The sequence below is a fragment of the Micromys minutus genome, assembly GCF_963924665.1.
Source record: "Micromys minutus genome assembly, chromosome: 2".
Taxonomy (NCBI): domain Eukaryota; kingdom Metazoa; phylum Chordata; class Mammalia; order Rodentia; family Muridae; genus Micromys; species Micromys minutus.
The window spans coordinates 80,263,778-80,281,166 of NC_137971.1; the positions used below are offsets into that span (position 1 = coordinate 80,263,778).

General features: G+C 36.5%; 1 protein-coding gene across 1 annotated transcript in view; it reads left to right on the top strand.

Moving 5' to 3' along the window:
* PIK3C2A (phosphatidylinositol-4-phosphate 3-kinase catalytic subunit type 2 alpha) overlaps positions 1-17,389 on the top strand; it is an 89,602-nt gene that overhangs the window by 60,946 nt on the left and 11,267 nt on the right. Inside the window, exons 13-25 of the mRNA XM_080911999.1 lie at positions 1,508-1,630; positions 2,550-2,717; positions 4,335-4,446; positions 5,030-5,175; positions 7,458-7,646; positions 8,740-8,833; positions 9,150-9,244; positions 9,583-9,763; positions 11,667-11,771; positions 12,681-12,773; positions 14,835-14,964; positions 16,349-16,485; positions 16,916-17,085. Coding sequence (XP_080768125.1) covers positions 1,508-1,630; positions 2,550-2,717; positions 4,335-4,446; positions 5,030-5,175; positions 7,458-7,646; positions 8,740-8,833; positions 9,150-9,244; positions 9,583-9,763; positions 11,667-11,771; positions 12,681-12,773; positions 14,835-14,964; positions 16,349-16,485; positions 16,916-17,085 — 1,743 coding nt within the window. The remainder of the gene's footprint in view (positions 1-1,507; positions 1,631-2,549; positions 2,718-4,334; positions 4,447-5,029; positions 5,176-7,457; positions 7,647-8,739; positions 8,834-9,149; positions 9,245-9,582; positions 9,764-11,666; positions 11,772-12,680; positions 12,774-14,834; positions 14,965-16,348; positions 16,486-16,915; positions 17,086-17,389) is intronic.

Genomic DNA, 17,389 nt, shown 5'->3' on the forward strand with positions numbered 1-17,389 from the left:
TTGAAATGATGGAGTGTGTTTTTGTAGTTTTCAGACAGGGTCTCTATGTATGTAGTCCTGGCAGTTCTAGAATTTGCTATATAACCTTGAACTCACAAAGATCCACTTGTCTCTTACTCCTAAGTGCTGGATTAAAGCTATGCACCACCATTCCTGGCTGAAAGTGGTTTTGTTAAGTCATAAAATAAGTGTTTACTGGGTCCCATCTGTCAGCAGAGTTTTCAGTAGTGCCTTTCATTTAAATGGCTATTACTGCCTGTTTCTTTTTGTCTATCTTGTTGTTGAAATGGTTTCTCACTCTATTGCTCAGGCTGGTCTCATCCTCAGAAACTGAGTGATCCTTTCACTACAGCCTTTTAGGTAGCGGGGTTACAGGTGTGTTCCAAAATGTCCAGCTAAAAACATGGAAAACAAATTGTGTTGTTTATTTATTTATTTATTTATTTTTGTTCACTGCAGTTCCATATAGGAGAACCCACATAGTAGGAGAGAACCAACTCCCACAAGTTGTCCTTTAACCTCCATGTACACACTTTCATGGACTCAAACACACTCTTGATAAATGTAATGAAAAGACTTTCTTTTTCTTTCTTTTAACACAGGGTTTCTCTGTGTAGCCCGGCTGTCTATGAATTTTCTCTGTAGACCAGGATAGCCTCAAACTTAGAAAGATCTACATGCCTCTGCCTCCCAAGGGCAGGGTTAAAGGTGTGTGCCATCACTGCCCTGTATAATTTTAAGTTATAGATATAGGTGCACATGACATACATTTCTTTGGTCCTAGTACTGGGAGGTAGAGGCAGAAGAATAGAAGTCTCCAGGAACAACCCCCACCCTACCTAGTTACACCCAGAAGAATCTGTGGCTATGAGGAGAATGACTGTGTAAATCTAGAAGTAAGTTAGAATAGAAATAGAATACAGTTCTATTGAGTCCAAGGTTCTTAGAAGATTGTCTTACTGTGTCTGTATGAACAGCAATTTGGAACTAAGTCACTGCTGTTTAGTGAAAGCATGCAGCAGTACCTGTGAAGACTGGCTGAGTTGCTGGGTCTGTGTTGAGTATTTCAGTGGTGTAGCATAAGAAAGTTACTTCAGCATCTCCACCACTGCCAAGAAAGAGACCAAAAGAAGCTAAACAAACCTCCCCCCAGGAGTGTAACGGAAGATAATGTTGGTACTTCCTGGATTTTAGCTAGAAATGGATAAACACATAGTCACTTACTCACCTGTGTTCTTAGCACAGTACCTGAAATAGCTTGTGTTCTATGGGGATCATTACAGTCCCAGCACCCCCGGCCCCAGACTGACACTTGGGGTATATGCTTCCCTCTCTACTTCTTTTGTTACACCATTTCTCTGTTTCTGTAGAATTTGCAAAGGTTAAATTTCACATGGGTTTCAAAAAACAAAAAGTGACCATTTTGTCACTTGGGCAAAACTGCTAATGTACTTGCATTAAATAGTTATTACCAACCTAGAAATCAAATTAAGCTTTCTTTTCTCAGTTATGAAAAATACTACTTGATATGTTCCCTGTCTCACAATGGAAAGGATCTTTTTAAACCTATTCAGTCAAAGAAGGTTGGCACGTACAAGAATTTCTTCTATCTTATTAAATGGGATGAACTGTAAGTAGAATTTTTTTATAATTATTTCACTGTACCCTATTCTATAATTTTTCCAATGTGTATATTATAATCACCATTGAAATTCAGTAACTTCTTACTAATATCTTGATATCTTATACTACACAAAATACTATAAGACAAATTGTAATTAATATTAAAAAATTTGAAGTACTCCTTTAAACATTTTAAAATTGCAATAGTGTAGTGTTACTTGTCTGTAGACTTTGTCATGTGAAAGATAAAAATTTACACAGAACTCTAGAAATGGTGTTTTATAAACTGCTTAAGTTTTTTTTAAACATTTATTTATTTTATGTGTATGAGTACACTGTCGCTGTCTTCAGACACACCAGAAAAGGGCATCAGATCCCTTTACAGATGGTTGTGAGCTGCCATGTGGTTGCTGAGAATTGAACTCAGAACCTCTGGAAGAGCAGTTAGTGCTTTTAACTGCTGAGCCATCTCTCCAATCCTTATGTTTTTATTATATAACATTATACAAGAATCTAGCTCTTAACAGCCAAGCTGAATCTTAAATCTATGTATATGATAATATTCTGTAATGTTACTTTTTAAAAATAGTTTTCTTTTTAACTAAGTGAACATGCCATTATTTAAGTAAATAACTAGTTGCAGAACTAAGGTCTAATTATTTTTGGCCTTAATAGAACTGCCTATCTTTAAGTACTTATACATTTTTACAGAAAGAAGTGTTACATTTTTGAAGTTTTATATTGATAGTGAAATGTATGTAAGCTGTAACATTACAAGTTAGTCATAAAAGCTACACAGAACTAAAGATTGTTTTATAAGTGAAATAAAACACCTAAAATTATCAGTATTCATTAAATGATTATTAAGCCTTATTTTTAATCTTTTTCTTTCTTAACACCAACAATTTTTTTTTCCTGCCCCACAGAATTATTTTTCCTATCCAGATATCACAGTTGCCATTAGAGTCAGTTCTTCACCTTACTCTGTTTGGAGTTTTAAATCAGAACAGTGGAAGTTCCCCTGATTCTAATAAACAAAGAAGGGGGCCAGAAGCTCTGGGCAAAGTTTCTTTAACTCTGTTTGACTTTAAACGGTGAGTATTACTGAATTGTGATAGTGAGTTCTCTGACACTCTGTACATCAAAACCAGGCTGGTGGCCAGGGTGGAAGCAGGGACAGTCCTTAGTGTTATAAGCACTTGACCTAAGAATTCTAAAGATCTCTCTTGGGGACAGCATGTGGAGTTCCAAGTACAACCATGATTGCTGTTCATCCACCTTATTTCTGAGTCACGGGGTCTCTGAGTAGCTAGTCAGTGCGCTCCAGGAACCCACCTGTGTCCGCTTCCCTCAGCACTGAGATTGCAAGTATACACTGCGCACCTAGCTTCTTAATATGACTTCTGGAGATCATAGTCATGTCAGGCTTGTAGAGCAAGCACTTACCAACTGAAACATCTCTTCAGCCCTGAAATTGTTTATTTTGGAGAAAATACATAACAACTTATAGATAAAATATGTAATGAAGATTTGGAGTTCTCTTCTGGAAATGAAGTCATAAATGATTGGGTGCTACCTAATACTGCTTCTAGAAACTAAGGTTATTTGTAAGAGCAGCAGGTGCTCTAAACCACTGAGCCATCTCTATACTTTATTTATACATTCATACACAAAAAGTTTTAATGATTAATCTTGGAAAAAATAACTTATCTAATTTATTAAAGTATGTAACTAAGTGTTTTAAATAGTTGATAGTTTGGGGTAAGGATCAACATATGTTGTGAGTCCCACTGCCTTTCTTTCCTTCCTTCTTTCTTTTTTATTGTTTTTAGGCAGGAAATAACTATGTAGCTCAGACTATTTCAAACTTTGGGTTCTGCCTCAACCTACTGAATACTCAATATAATATATATTATATTGAGTATATATATATTATGTAATTATATAATATATATAATATATATAGAAAGAGACTCCTAAATATTTTTGTCTAGCCTTTTAGAGAAAAAATGTACTGTGGAGTGCTTACCTCAAATAAGTTGTGCTTCAATGGCAAAGCAGTTAATGATTCTCTTGGCTTTTTATTCTAATGGTAAAAATTAGGATGCAGTTCTGTAATCCAAACCATGACCTTGAAGTCCTGATCTCTGGAGAAAACTTGGAAAGAGTTAGTTTTGGGGTTTTTTTGTTTTTGTTTTTTGGTTTTTTTTTTTTTTTTTTTTTTTACAGTTTCCTGTTTACATAGTGGTGTGAGACCGCAGTGGCTGTCCTTGTCCCTTCTATGCTCCCTTCAGTGCCATTCTTTCCAAGATGCATTTTCTTTCTTCCTTTCTCTGTTCCTAACCTACACTTTAATATTTTATCTAACTTTTCAGTACAGTGTAGTACCTGACTCCAATGTATTCTTAAAAACTGTACTGTTTCTACTAACATTCCAAGTTGATTATCATGATGTTTTGTGGGTTTGAAATTTTTAAAATGAAAATTACAGGGCTAGAGAGATGGCTCAGTGATTAAGAGCACTGACTGCTCTTCCAGAGGTCCTGAGTTCAATTCCCAGCAACCACATGGTGGCTCATAACCATCTGTAATGGGATCCGATGCCCTCTTCTGGGATGCATGAAGACAGCTACAGTGTACTCATAAAATAAATAAACAAATCTTTAAAAAAAAATAATGAAAATCACAGTATTCTGTTTATGTTCATTAAGGTTTTTAACATGTGGAACTAAACTTCTCTACCTTTGGACTTCATCACATACAAATTCTATTCCTGGAGCAATCCCCAAAAAAACCTATGTCATGGAAAGAATTGTGCTACAGGTAATGGTAGTTCTTGATACATGGAGGGCTTAAATGTGAATGTCTTTGTAAAAAGTGTTTGGAGTTCATAACATGGATTGTTACTGAAGAAGCCTAATTAATCTTGTTTTAATCTCAGAATCTGTCTTCAGTTTAAGTGTTAATAAAACGATTTCCAGTTTCCTGAGAGAGTAAAACATGTTGTTTCTATCCCTAGAAATACAAACATGATTTTGAGAATGGTGAACTGTTGTTGGTAATCATTACCAACAGGAAGAAACACTAGCCTTCTACTTAATATAAATTTATCTAAGCTGTTATGAAAAATCAGTTTCCTGAAAGACAAAGATACTAATATGGAAAATTTGGATTATAATTTGAGTGATTTTGCCAGGCAGTGGTTGAGCATGTTTTTAGTACCACGACTCAGGAGGCAGAGGCAGTCAGATCTCTGAGTTTAAGGTTATCCTGGTCTACAGAGTAAGTTTCAGTATAGCCAGGGCTACACAGAGAAATTCTGTCTTCAGGAAAACAAATAGAAAAAAACTAGTATATACACACACACACTCACTCTTTTTCACTGATTTCTCTTAATTTTTTTCAGGTTGATTTTCCTTCTCCTGAATTTGACATTATTTATACATCTCCTCAAATAGATAGAAATATTATACAGCAATACAAGTTGGAAACACTGGAGAATGATATAAAGGGAAAACTTCTGGATATTATTAACAGAGATTCATCGTTTGGGTATGCATTGTTTACTACATTCTTGGAACTCTCCAGTGTAGTACTATTGTATTATAGCCCATGATTTAAAACTTGTCTTGATGTGGACCAGGCTGTTTGGGACTGGGAGTGCAGATTGATCCCAGCAGTGCCAATGAACGACCAGCTACGTACAAATTAGGGAAATGTATAAATCTTTTAGTCTTTATAATTGTTTAGTCTTTAAACTTGTTTGTGTAACGCATGTGTGTGCTCATGTGAAAAGAGGTCTATATGGAGTCTTTTCTTCTGTCTCTTTAACATTTTTTTGAGACAGACTCTTACTGAACCTAGAACTCACCTCTTGGCTAGGATGGCTGGCCATGGAACTTTAAGAATCTTCCCTGACTCTTCATTCCCTGTGCTGGGTTTGCAGATGCATACTGCCATACCAAATTTACATGTTAGTGCTAAGGATCTGATCTCAGGTGCTTATGTTTGCACAGCAGGTACTTTTCCCACTGAGCCATTTATCCAGACCCATTTTTACTGTATGTGTGTACATATATGTGCATATAGAGTACTGAAGTTAACATTAAATAACTTCCTTAATCAATCACTCTCCACCTTATTTTTGAGACAGGGTCTCTGACTTGGAGCTTGCCAGCAAGTTGAATAGACTGGCTGGTCATCAGGCCCTAGGGATCTATTTGTCTCCACCTCTATCACCCAGTTGCTTTAAAAAAAAAAAAAAAAACAGAATACAACACATTGTGTTGGGAATTTAATTCAAGTACTTACACTTGCAAAGCAAACACTTTTACAACTGAGCCATCATCCAGTCCTTGTATTATCAGAGGCAAACAGGTTGAGAAATATGTTTCTAATAAGTAACAGTTGATTAATTTGCTTAACCTATAAAGAATCTATCTATTCATGGGCTGACAAGGTGATAAAAGTGCTTTTCAGTCAAGCCTGGCCTCCTGAGTTAAATCCTATAGCTCACATAAAGGTGAGAGGAAAGCACAGGCTCAAATGATGCCATCTGACTGCTACAAATACTCTATAACATAAGTAGTAACAGAAAGGGGATAAACAAAGACAAGCCCTTAAAAATGACATATAATTAACCCAATGTAGTATCTTATATCCAAGTGGCAAAAATTTATAATCATCATACTATGAAGCTAGGTTGAAAACATACATGCACATAAAGAAAGAAAGAATTATTTTTTAAACATTTATTTATTATATATAAGTACACTGTAGCTGTCTTCAGACACACCAGAAGAAGACATCAGATCTCATTCCATATGGTTGTGAGCCACCATGTGGTTGCTGGGATTTGAACTCCAGACCTCTGCAAGAGCAGTCATTTCTCTTAACCTCTAAGCCATCTCTCTAGCCCAAGAATTATTTTGTTAGCAAGGCTATTTAAAGGCCACATCTCTTTCGGAGAAAACTTTGACAAGATCTGTAGATGTTATAACCCCAGCAGGGCTGCTTTCTATGTAGAGAAAAATCTTATAATATTTATTTGCATTGCCAACTAATGGTTGATGTCCACAGATGGAGAATCGTTACTTAAGAAAATGTATGGGCTTGTCTGCATTTTCAGTTAAAGTTCCATCCTTTCAGATGACTTGTGTTAAGTTGACCTAAAACTAGCCATTGCAACTTATGTGCTTCTTATCATATTTGTGGGCTTTTTCATACTGAATACGAGATGGATACATTTTACTTGTGTACTATGTGCGCAAAGATGAATAATATAATCCCAACACAGGTAATAGAGGCAAGAGGAACAGGAGTTTGAAGCCATCTTAAGCTGCATGGCAAGTTTGATGCCAGCCAGGGCTATATAAGATTCTGCCTCAAAAAGAATGAGGAACAACAGTAAAATATTTCATGAACATGTCATTGAACTTTTTCCCATTTCGACTGTTTTTCAATTAAATTATATGCTTCCTTAAAATCACTGCAGCATTATTTTCCTTATTGCACTTGATTTTACTTGGGTGGATGGAATCCTTGCCGTCTTAGAGAATGAGTTCTGATTATCTAACTCTCGCTTTGTAGTGCTTGGCATCTTGTTGGAATTTCCCGTTATTTTAACAAATATGGCACTTTTGTCAAGGTAGAGTGATTTTCATCTCCAAATGAAGGTAGATTAGTAGTTTGCTGTACATCGAAATTTCTATTTGATATTAGTACTATCAAGAGGTAACTATCACAAATGAATACATTTCTTCTTAGAATTTTTAATTATTGAGAAAATTATATCAATTCTACTGAGAAGTAATTTCATTCTATTATATGTACAGACTTTCTAAAGAAGATAAGATCTTTTTGTGGGAAAAACGCTATTATTGCCTAAAACATTCAAATTGTCTTCCGAAGATATTATCAAGTGCTCCAAACTGGAAGTGGGCAAATCTTGCCAAAACTTATTCCTTGCTGCACCAGTGGCCACCATTGTGCCCACTAGCTGCATTGGAGCTCCTTGATGCAAAGTAAGTCAAATCCATCTGTTTGACGTTTTATTGTCAAATTTTCCATCAATGTGTCTACTGCAGGAGTACTTACCTTTTAACGTGAAAACAGCATAAGATGATGTAACTGTGTTTATGTAATTTATGCAAACAATATTTTTTATTGAAATTGTCAAGAAAGCATTTTGTGTCATTTAAAACTTAACCTAAAGAAAGAATTAAATGGATAATTTTGAATAATTTTACTAATTATATAATTTATAAAAAGTTTTTTTTTTTCAAGATAGGGTTTCCTCTGTGTAGCTGTGGCTGTCTAGGAATTTGCTTTGTAGACCAGACTGGGCTCAAACTCAAAGATCTAAATTTATATATTAATATAAATTATTATTATTAATTATTAAATATTTTATGATAGGGACAAAAAGTTTTATGAAGCTAAGTTTTGTAATAATCTGGGAATAGAATCTGTATTTAGTCAGTGTTTTTTCTACTTTTGTAAAAAGAAGGTATTGAGGGGTAGGAGGGCAAAAGAACACATGTGATATACAATCAGAAGAGGGAAGAGTAAAAACGGATATTTGTGGGGCTGGAGAGATGGCTCAGTGGTTAAGAGCATTGACTGTTCTTCCAGAGGACCTGAGTTCAAATCCCAGCAACCACATGGTGGTTCACAACCATCTGTAATGAGATCCAATGCCCTCTTCTGGTGTGTCTGAAGACAGCTACAGTATAATTATATACATACATACATACATATATACATACATACATACATAATCTTTTTTTTAAATGAAGATTTGTGATCTGGGTGCTGGCACACCTTTAATCCTAGCACTTGGGCAGGCATATCTCTGAGTTTGAGGCAAGCCTAGTGTACAGACAGAGTTCCTGGACAGTCAGTGCTATATAGAGAAACAGAAAAACAAAACAAAAAAAAATAAGACAAACAAAAAAAGTGGAGATTGTGGAGTAGGTTCGACCAGAACTAAGGATGTATGAAAATAAGAGCCATTTGAATGTTCTTTCTTAGGGTCAGACTAAAATTGTGTTTTCAATTAATGCAGCTGCATTGGGAAGAAATTACTGTTAAATCTTGAGTTTTCTGATATTGTAGATTTGCTGATCAGGAAGTACGATCCCTCGCTGTGAGCTGGATTGAGGCCATTAGTGATGATGAGCTAACAGATCTTCTCCCACAGTTTGTACAGGTAGGAGCTTTTACTAGCTACCTTGCTTCCTACTTGCCCACTCTAGTTCCAGTGGGTAGGCAATGACGATGGGACCCCTGTTCTATTTTAAAATGCCATTAGAGTAAAGAGAAATGTTGAGGACACTGTAAGAGTGCAGTATAAAGCTTCTGCTGGGCAAGCCTTTTATTACTGAGCTATAAAACCTAGCGGTTTCATTTCTATAAATACCATCTTTTCACCAATGAGTAATATTTAGTCTACATATTTAATGCTTTTACCTGAATAATTTACTATGGTTTGACTCACAATAACTCATATTTCCTCTTACACATAGGCTTTGAAATATGAAATTTATTTGAATAGTTCACTAGTGCGCTTCCTTCTGTCCAGGGCATTGGGAAACATCCAGATAGCACACAGTTTGTATTGGTAAGATTTAAATTTTATCAAGTGGCTCCTTTCTTTTGCAGATATTGTCAGTGTTGTCATAATCATTAAAAATAAACAGAGTGCTCATGATACTTGCTCTGGGTAACCAGATGTGTAGTGAACTTTTTATTTTACAGAAGCTAAAATTTTAGTCTTTAAAAATAAAACCAAAAGTAGACAGTATTTAAACATTATGGCTTTATAATAATTAATGAACCTTTTCTTGCTTATATGACTTAATTTTCTAGTTACACAAAATAGATCTTGTTAAACAGATCTTTGCAGGAGCTTCATCTAGTTCACAGAAGTGACTGACATATGCATTTTTGTTGCATTAGGCTTCTCAAGGATGCTTTGCACGATACACAGTTTGGAAGCAGATATGAACATGTGTTGGGTGCTCTCCTCTCTGTAGGAGGAAAAGGACTCAGAGAAGAGCTTTCTAAGCAGATGAAACTTGTACAGCTTTTAGGAGGAGTGGCAGAAAAAGTAAGGCAGGCTAGTGGATCAACCAGACAGGTATGTATGTACCCATGAAAGAGAACACAAATATTCTTTTTGGGGGTGGGAGGGTTGAGGGGGCAGATCTCTACATACCCAGGTAAGCTGGCCCCTATATCTTCTTGCTTCAGCTTTAGTGCTAGGATTGCAGATGCTCACCACTTCACTTGGACAGTTGGTTTTTTTTTTATTTAATGTTTTTATTGATTATTTGGAAATTTCACATAATGCACCCTGATCCCATTCACTTCCCAACTCTAATGACCTCCCCAAAACAGAAGAAGGAGGAGGAAAAACAAACAACTCAAGTCCAATTAGTACTGCCCACATATTCACAGGAGCATAGCCAAACTCTCAGTGGCCAGCCCTTTAAAGAAAACCAACCCTTTCAGAAGCCATCAACTGGAAAAGCCTATACTTGGGCAGTTGAAATTTTAATAAGAACTGCGTTGAATCTATAGATCAATTTGGAAATACTGTGATTGTAATAATGTGTCTGTCTATTATCTATCTAATTGGGGTTTGGTTTTTTTTGTTTGTTTGTTTGTTTGTTTGTTTTTTGGAGACAGGGTCTCCCTATAAGTCCTGACTGTCCTTGATTGAACTATGTTGGCTTGTCTCAAAATCACAGAGATCTTCCTGATTCTGCCTCCCAATGCTGGATTAAAGGTGTACACCACTACACCCAGCCACAATCATAAATCTTAATTCTTTAACTCAGCTTGTCTTGTGTCAGGGACACAAGGTAGGATGTCTATATGGATGCTCTTAGAGTCTTTCAAAACTTGTTCTAGTTTTTGTTGTGTGTTTTTTTTTTTTTTTTGAAAATGGCTCTTTTCACTTTATCTTGAAGAATTCTTGTCAGCACATACAGTTATACTTCACATTCTGTAAGTACATAATGTCAAAAAGTATTTAGAACATTGTTTCTGAGCCTCCATGTACATTGTTTATATTTTCTTGCTTTCCCATATAATGCTGTTGTGAGCATTATTGCATACATCTTTACCCATTCCCTAGCAGTTCTTATTTTTTTCTATTTATGTTTTGAAAGGATGGCATCTTACTGTGTTGCCTAGGCTGGTCTCAGACTCCTAAGTTATCTCAAAATCTTGTTTCAGTCTCCCTAGTAGCTCACTCTATAGATACATGCCACTGATTCAGGCATGCTTTTCTTTTTTTATGGTATATTCCTATGGACAAAATAGTCAAATTAAGACCTATATACATTTAACTATAATGACTTCTGTTAGAATCTTATTTTTTCTAAAAAGCCTGGGCATGGTGGCACATGCCTTTAATCCCAGCACTTGAGAGAGGTAGGCACATCTCTGTGAGTTCTACACCAGCCAGGGCTATATAGTGAGACCCCCATGCCCATGGCCCCATACCCTGTGTATATGGGTGTTACTAATTGGACTTAGTGAGTTATATAGGAAAAAGAGAGTTTGTGGTGTTGAGAGGGAAATGTATTAGGGATGTAGAAGGGGGTGGATATGAGAAAAAACATTGTATATACATAGAAGAAAATTTCAAGGAATAGATCTTCCTTCAGTGCTGGAAGATGGCACTGTCAACAAAGTCCTTGCAGCACAAGCTTGAATTTAGATACTCAGTACCCACATAGAAAGGCAGCAGAGAGGTGCCTACCTGAAATCTCAGAGCTGGGGAAGCTGAAAACAAAGACAAGCAAGGATCCCTGGGGTGGGGGGAAGCGGGGACAGCTCACTGGCCAGGCAGCCTAATAAGTAAGCTCCAGGTTCTGTGAGAGACTGTCCAGAAAACTAGTGATTACAGAAGACAGCAAACATTAACATATTCTGTGGCCTCCATTAGTATGTATGTGCATACACATAAACATACTCAAAATGAATAGATCTTCATTTTCATGATGTACTTACAAAGGCAGTCTCTTCCATAGGTGGTCCTCCAGAAGAGTATGGAACAAGTTCAGTCATTTTTTCTGAGAAATAAATGTCGTCTTCCTCTCAAACCAAGTCTAGTGGCAAAAGAATTAAATATTAAGGTAACACAATATAAACTTAAGTTCATATAAACTTCAAAATAATACAAAAATAGGGTTGCTTCATGCAAGTGTGATATATAGGTCTATTTTTCAGTACATTTTTACCTAATCAGTATATCAGTATTTCTTAAAGACATAATGTCAAACTTTTTTTTTTTTTTTTGCCATTTTAGGTTTTATTTGTATTCTTAAATTAGGGTTGTGGTTTTACATTAGCTGTTTGGTAAGTTTTATTTTAAGGTGAGATTTTTTTTTGTAGAGCATTTGTCTATATGTGCAATCCCAACCTACACAAAAAATTAGGTAAAATCTTTTCTGTGTAATTATTAAAGTTGATACTTGATCATGGTCACGAATCTCACCAGTAGTACATAGGTGAAAGAGGAGCTGTTCCAGATCAGGAGGAGAATCACACAACTGTGTGTTCTGTTGAGAGATTCAGATACTTTAAAGTTCAGGTGATTAAGAACTTTTTTGTACTGGGCTGCAGAGATGGCTCAGTGGTAAAGAGCACTGGCTGCTCTTCCAGAGGTCCTGAGTTTAATTCCCAGCAACCACATGGTGGCTCACAACCATCTGTAATGGGATCTGATGCCCTCTTCTGGTGTGTCTGAAGACAGCTACAGTGTAGTCATATACATAAAATAAATAATTATTAATTTTATGCCAGGTTTTAAAATTTTTGGCATTTTTGTCTTATTAGTGAAGCTATTTTACTGCTATATAGTGTATTTACATTTCAAATGATATTTACATATGTTATTGGTGGATCATGTAAATGCTAGTTAACAACCATTGTATGATTTGCTATAACTCAGAGCAGATGAAAAGTAAAGCATGAGGACAATAAACTCATACTTTACTCTTATGTAGTGTCAGCCTTCCTAATGTTCAGTGCTGTGTTTACAGTCATGTTCGTTCTTCAGTTCGAATGCCATGCCTCTGAAAGTCACAATGGTGAATGCTGATCCTCTGGGGGAAGAGATTAATGTCATGTTTAAGGTGAGAAGGCCAGAGTTATTATTTAGCTTTTGTCTCTTGTTTTTTTGAGGGTGGGGGTGGTATACATTTGGTTTGGTTTTGGGATGGGCTCTCTATATTACCCTGGCTATTCTGGAACTTGCTGTGTAGGCTAGAATTGAACATAGCAGCTGTCTCCCCATTTCTACTTCCTGAGTGCTGGGATTAAAAGTGTGTGCCACCATACTAGGCTTCTTGGTTTTTGTTTTGTTTTGTTTTTTAATGATAATTCCTCTGTATTACCTATCTGAAGTCCTAGACTCAAGGGATCCTTCTCCTGGTTGAACTTCTCAAATACCTATACTATACTATTGATTTGCACCATGTGTCCAGCTAGGACACTGAGGGGGAAAGGGCAGCTTAAAAATTCTTTTAACCAACTTTATTAAATATTTAATATTGAAGATGAATCAGTAAAATTTAAGATGGTTGCATACAGTTTCAATGCAATGCTTAAGAAGCTTAGGAATGGAAGACCGCAAGTTGTAGGCCAACCTTGACTCTGATACTCTTGTCTCCAAAAGAAAAAAAAAAAAAGAACAACTTGAGTAGTTCTGTAAAATTATTACTCCATACACTGTTCTCAGATAGGACTGGGGAGAACTTTAGCCCTAGGCCAACCTGACTGAACATATTACAACAGGCAGGCACCATTAGGTTTGCCAAATTGCAAAAACAGAAGTGACATTAGCTAGGGAATTGTTGGTGTGAGACAACATCTCACAGTATAGTCATGGCTGGCCTTGAACCCTGGATCATCCTGTTAGAGCTTCCCCTGTGCTGAGGGTTATAGGGTATGCCACTTACCTGGTTTTGGTTTTTAGAAACAGAAATTATTATGTGAAGCAGTAGGACTGGAGTATTAGAGAAGAATTATTACCTGTTGAAATTTGTGAGTTATGATTTATTAACTTGTATATACAGTATTCTACCTACAGGCCAGAAGAAGGCACCAGATCACATTATAAATGGTTGTGAGCCACCACATTGAACTCAGGACCTCTTCTAGTTCGTAGCGTGCACACTTTAAGAAAGAATGGAGAGTTCTGGTTAATTTATTAAGTTGATTAATTGGAGGTTCACAAAGACAGCTGAAATTGAACCTTCTTTGATAGATATAAGTTTCTGTTTGTTTTACTGATATTGGTGCCTTTTTCTAAAACAATACCATCTGTTTTAATTATAGACATTTTGGAAGTTGTCTGAATATTTGTTAAGGCAAATCTCCCTTGATCTATTTCATAGTTTCCTTGGGTAGCCTCAAAAATATATTTATAGTTGTCTGTGTTAATATTATGTTATTCAGCTAGATATTGTTGTGCATATGTTAAATTCCAGCTATCTAGAGCAAAGGCCAATCTAGTCAATATAGCCAGTTCCAGGTTAGCCAGGGGTGCAGAGTGAGGCCCTGTCTCAAAGGATAGTAACAGTAAAATTCAAATGTGGTCCAGTTTTTAAAAGAAAATTGAAATGCTGACGTTTCAGTTACACCTACTCATTTGGGAAGACTAATATTTAGATTTACTCTGTGTGTATGAATGTCTGGATGTGTGTACATGCTGCTGGCACCCTCTGAGATCAGAAAAGGGAATTGGATCTTCTGGAACCGGAGTTAAAATCATTTGTGAGCCACCATGTATAGATGCTGGAAACTGAACCTGGGTCCTCTGACCTAAGTCCTCTGAAAGACCAATAAGTGACCTTAACCTTGATGTCCCAAGAGGACTGATATTTTTAAGTGACTTTTTAATCAAAGGTATTTTGCATACTCTAAAATTCAACTTTCTGTACTGTTGAGTAGAGTGTAGCTCAATGGTAGAGCATTTGTCTAGTGTATATAGGATCAAAGACTCAGTCCCCAACTTAACTCACTCTTTGTGAAATGGAGACAGAAAGAGTTTCAAGTTAAGTCTCTCTAGGAAAGTCCAGTACAGCTCTGATAATCTCTTCTCTCTATACATTTCCTTCCAAACACCCCTCAGATCTTAAAGCATATAACAAGTACTTGGGGAAAGGTATAATTTTTATTTCCTTAATTTTGAGGTGGGTGAAGATCTTCGGCAAGATATGTTAGCTTTACAGATGATAAAGATTATGGATAAGATCTGGCTTAAAGAGGGACTGGATCTGAGGATGGTGATATTCAAATGCCTGTCAACTGGCCGAGATCGAGGTAGGTCTTTAAGTTGGGTCTTGATTTCTTTCTTTTGTCTCATAAATGAAGTTTACTTTTGAACTTACTTTTGGTTATGTATTTACAGGTCCTGGTGCAGGCTTACTGGGTTCTTAGTTATGTATATCTAGTGTTACTTATTGGTTGGACTATTTATAAATAAATATTTTTAAAACAACTATAAAACATTTAATATAATTACTAACAAAACAGCTAAGTAGTCCTAATAGACATTTTGTATTACCCAGAAGTGTAGATCAATTGACCCAATAAGGAATTTGTTTACTTAAGCTAATTTTGGGTTTATTTCCACAGAATAAATAATGATAATTGATTTGTTTGGGAGTTTTTTGTTTTGTTTTGGGGTTTTGTTTTTTGTTTGTTGGTTGGTTAGTTGGTTGGTTTTTGTAGATTTTTACTTTCTCGGTTGATGATTTTTCAGTTTTCCTTTGTTACTTATGTGTTTTTGGATGATAGGCACACAAGTATGGAGTACAGAAAACATCCTTCAAGAGTCAGTTCTCAGCTGGGTGGTGATGGTGGCACATGCCTGTAATCCTAGCAGTTGGGAGTCAGAGGCAGGTGAATTTCTGTGAGTTCGAGGCCAGCCTAGTCTACAAAGCTAGCTCCAGAACAGCCCAGGGCTATACAGAGAAACCTTGTCTTGAAAAACCAAAAAGAAGAAGAAAAAAGAATAGTTCTTTTTCTTTTTTCTGTGAATTCTAGTGATTGAAGTCAGGGGCTAGCATGGTAGCATGGCAGGCACTTTTAATCACTGAGCCATCTCACTCAATCCTCGATTAAATTCATTATTTGATATATATTACATGTTCATCAAGTGACACCATCATTGTTCTTAGTCAGTGAACGTTCATTAGGTACCTACCACATGAACAACATTTACACACAACACTCACAAATTAGTCATTACATTTTAGATACTCTTTTATGTGTTATTTTTCATTTTTTCCAGAGACAGGGTTTCTCTGTGTCTTGGAACTCAAGACCTCTGGAAGAGGAATCAGTGTTCTTAACTGCTGAACCATCTCTCCAGCCCCATACATGGGTGTTGTGCTAGCATGTATGTTTGTGCACCATGTGGGTGCTTAGTGCTTGGTGCTTTAGGATGCCACAAGGGGACATGAGATCTCCTGGTACTTGGGTTACAGAGAGTTGAAGAGAAGCCATTAGTACTCTTTAACTGCTGAGCCATCTCTCCAGGTCTTGAATGCTTTTAAAAAATAAGATAATTTTGGCTGCTCACATTTTCCAACATGACCTGTCAGATTTGGTATCTTATTTAGAGGATTGAAAAGTATAAATATTTTAAACACTTAACTGTGAGGACACATTTTCACATAGCTTGATATTTTGTTTGTTAAAGGCATGGTGGAGCTAGTTCCTGCTTCAGATACTCTCAGGAAAATCCAAGTAGAATATGGTGTGACCGGATCTTTTAAAGATAAACCACTTGCTGAATGGCTGCGGAAATACAACCCTTCTGAAGAAGAATATGAAAAGGTGATCAGTTGGTATGCTGATGCTGTTAGGAGAAATTTGCAGTGGTTTTATGCCTTTAAAATTTTTTGTTCTTGGATTTTTTTTGAGACAGGATCTTGTTCTAACTGGTCTGAAACTCATAGCAGTCCTCCTGCTTCTACTTCTTGAGTGCTGGAATAGATATGAGCTACCATACCCAACTTTTCAAATATTATTTTCCAAGAGTGATAGATTGGGCCTGATGTAGTGGTATGTTCCTTTAATCTCAACACTCAGGAGGCCGAGGCAGGTAGATCTATGTGAGTTTGAGGACAGCTAGGGCTACATAGTGAAACCCTATGACAAAAATAAGTGATAGATGACTACTGCACACTGGCAATCCCTGCCTCACTTCACCTTGCCTTCTCTAAGACATTTTTTCCCCTAACATAATTTTATGTCTTTATTGCAGGCTTCTGAGAACTTTATCTACTCTTGTGCTGGGTGCTGTGTAGCCACCTATGTTTTAGGCATTTGTGATCGGCACAATGACAATATAATGCTTCGAAGCACAGGACACATGTTCCACATTGACTTTGGAAAGTTTTTGGGCCATGCACAGATGTTTGGTAGCTTCAAAAGGTACTGATGTTCTTATCACTATCACTGAAGAGACATGTCCCAGGCCTTGTTCTTGCTGTGCTTTGCCTTATGTCTCCTTTTGAACATAACTGGGAATGAAAAGGCCTTAAGAAATGATCTTACCACACAATAGACAAAACCAGTTTGTGTCTAAACTTTGTTGAAGTAAATGGGCATAAACTCTGTTTAGTATAGTTCATGGTGTCAGCTACAATTGGTTCCATTTGTATAATGGTAATGAGTCTAAATTCTCCTCTGCATATTTTTGTAACCACTCTTGAATCTGTCTTTGAGGATATTGATC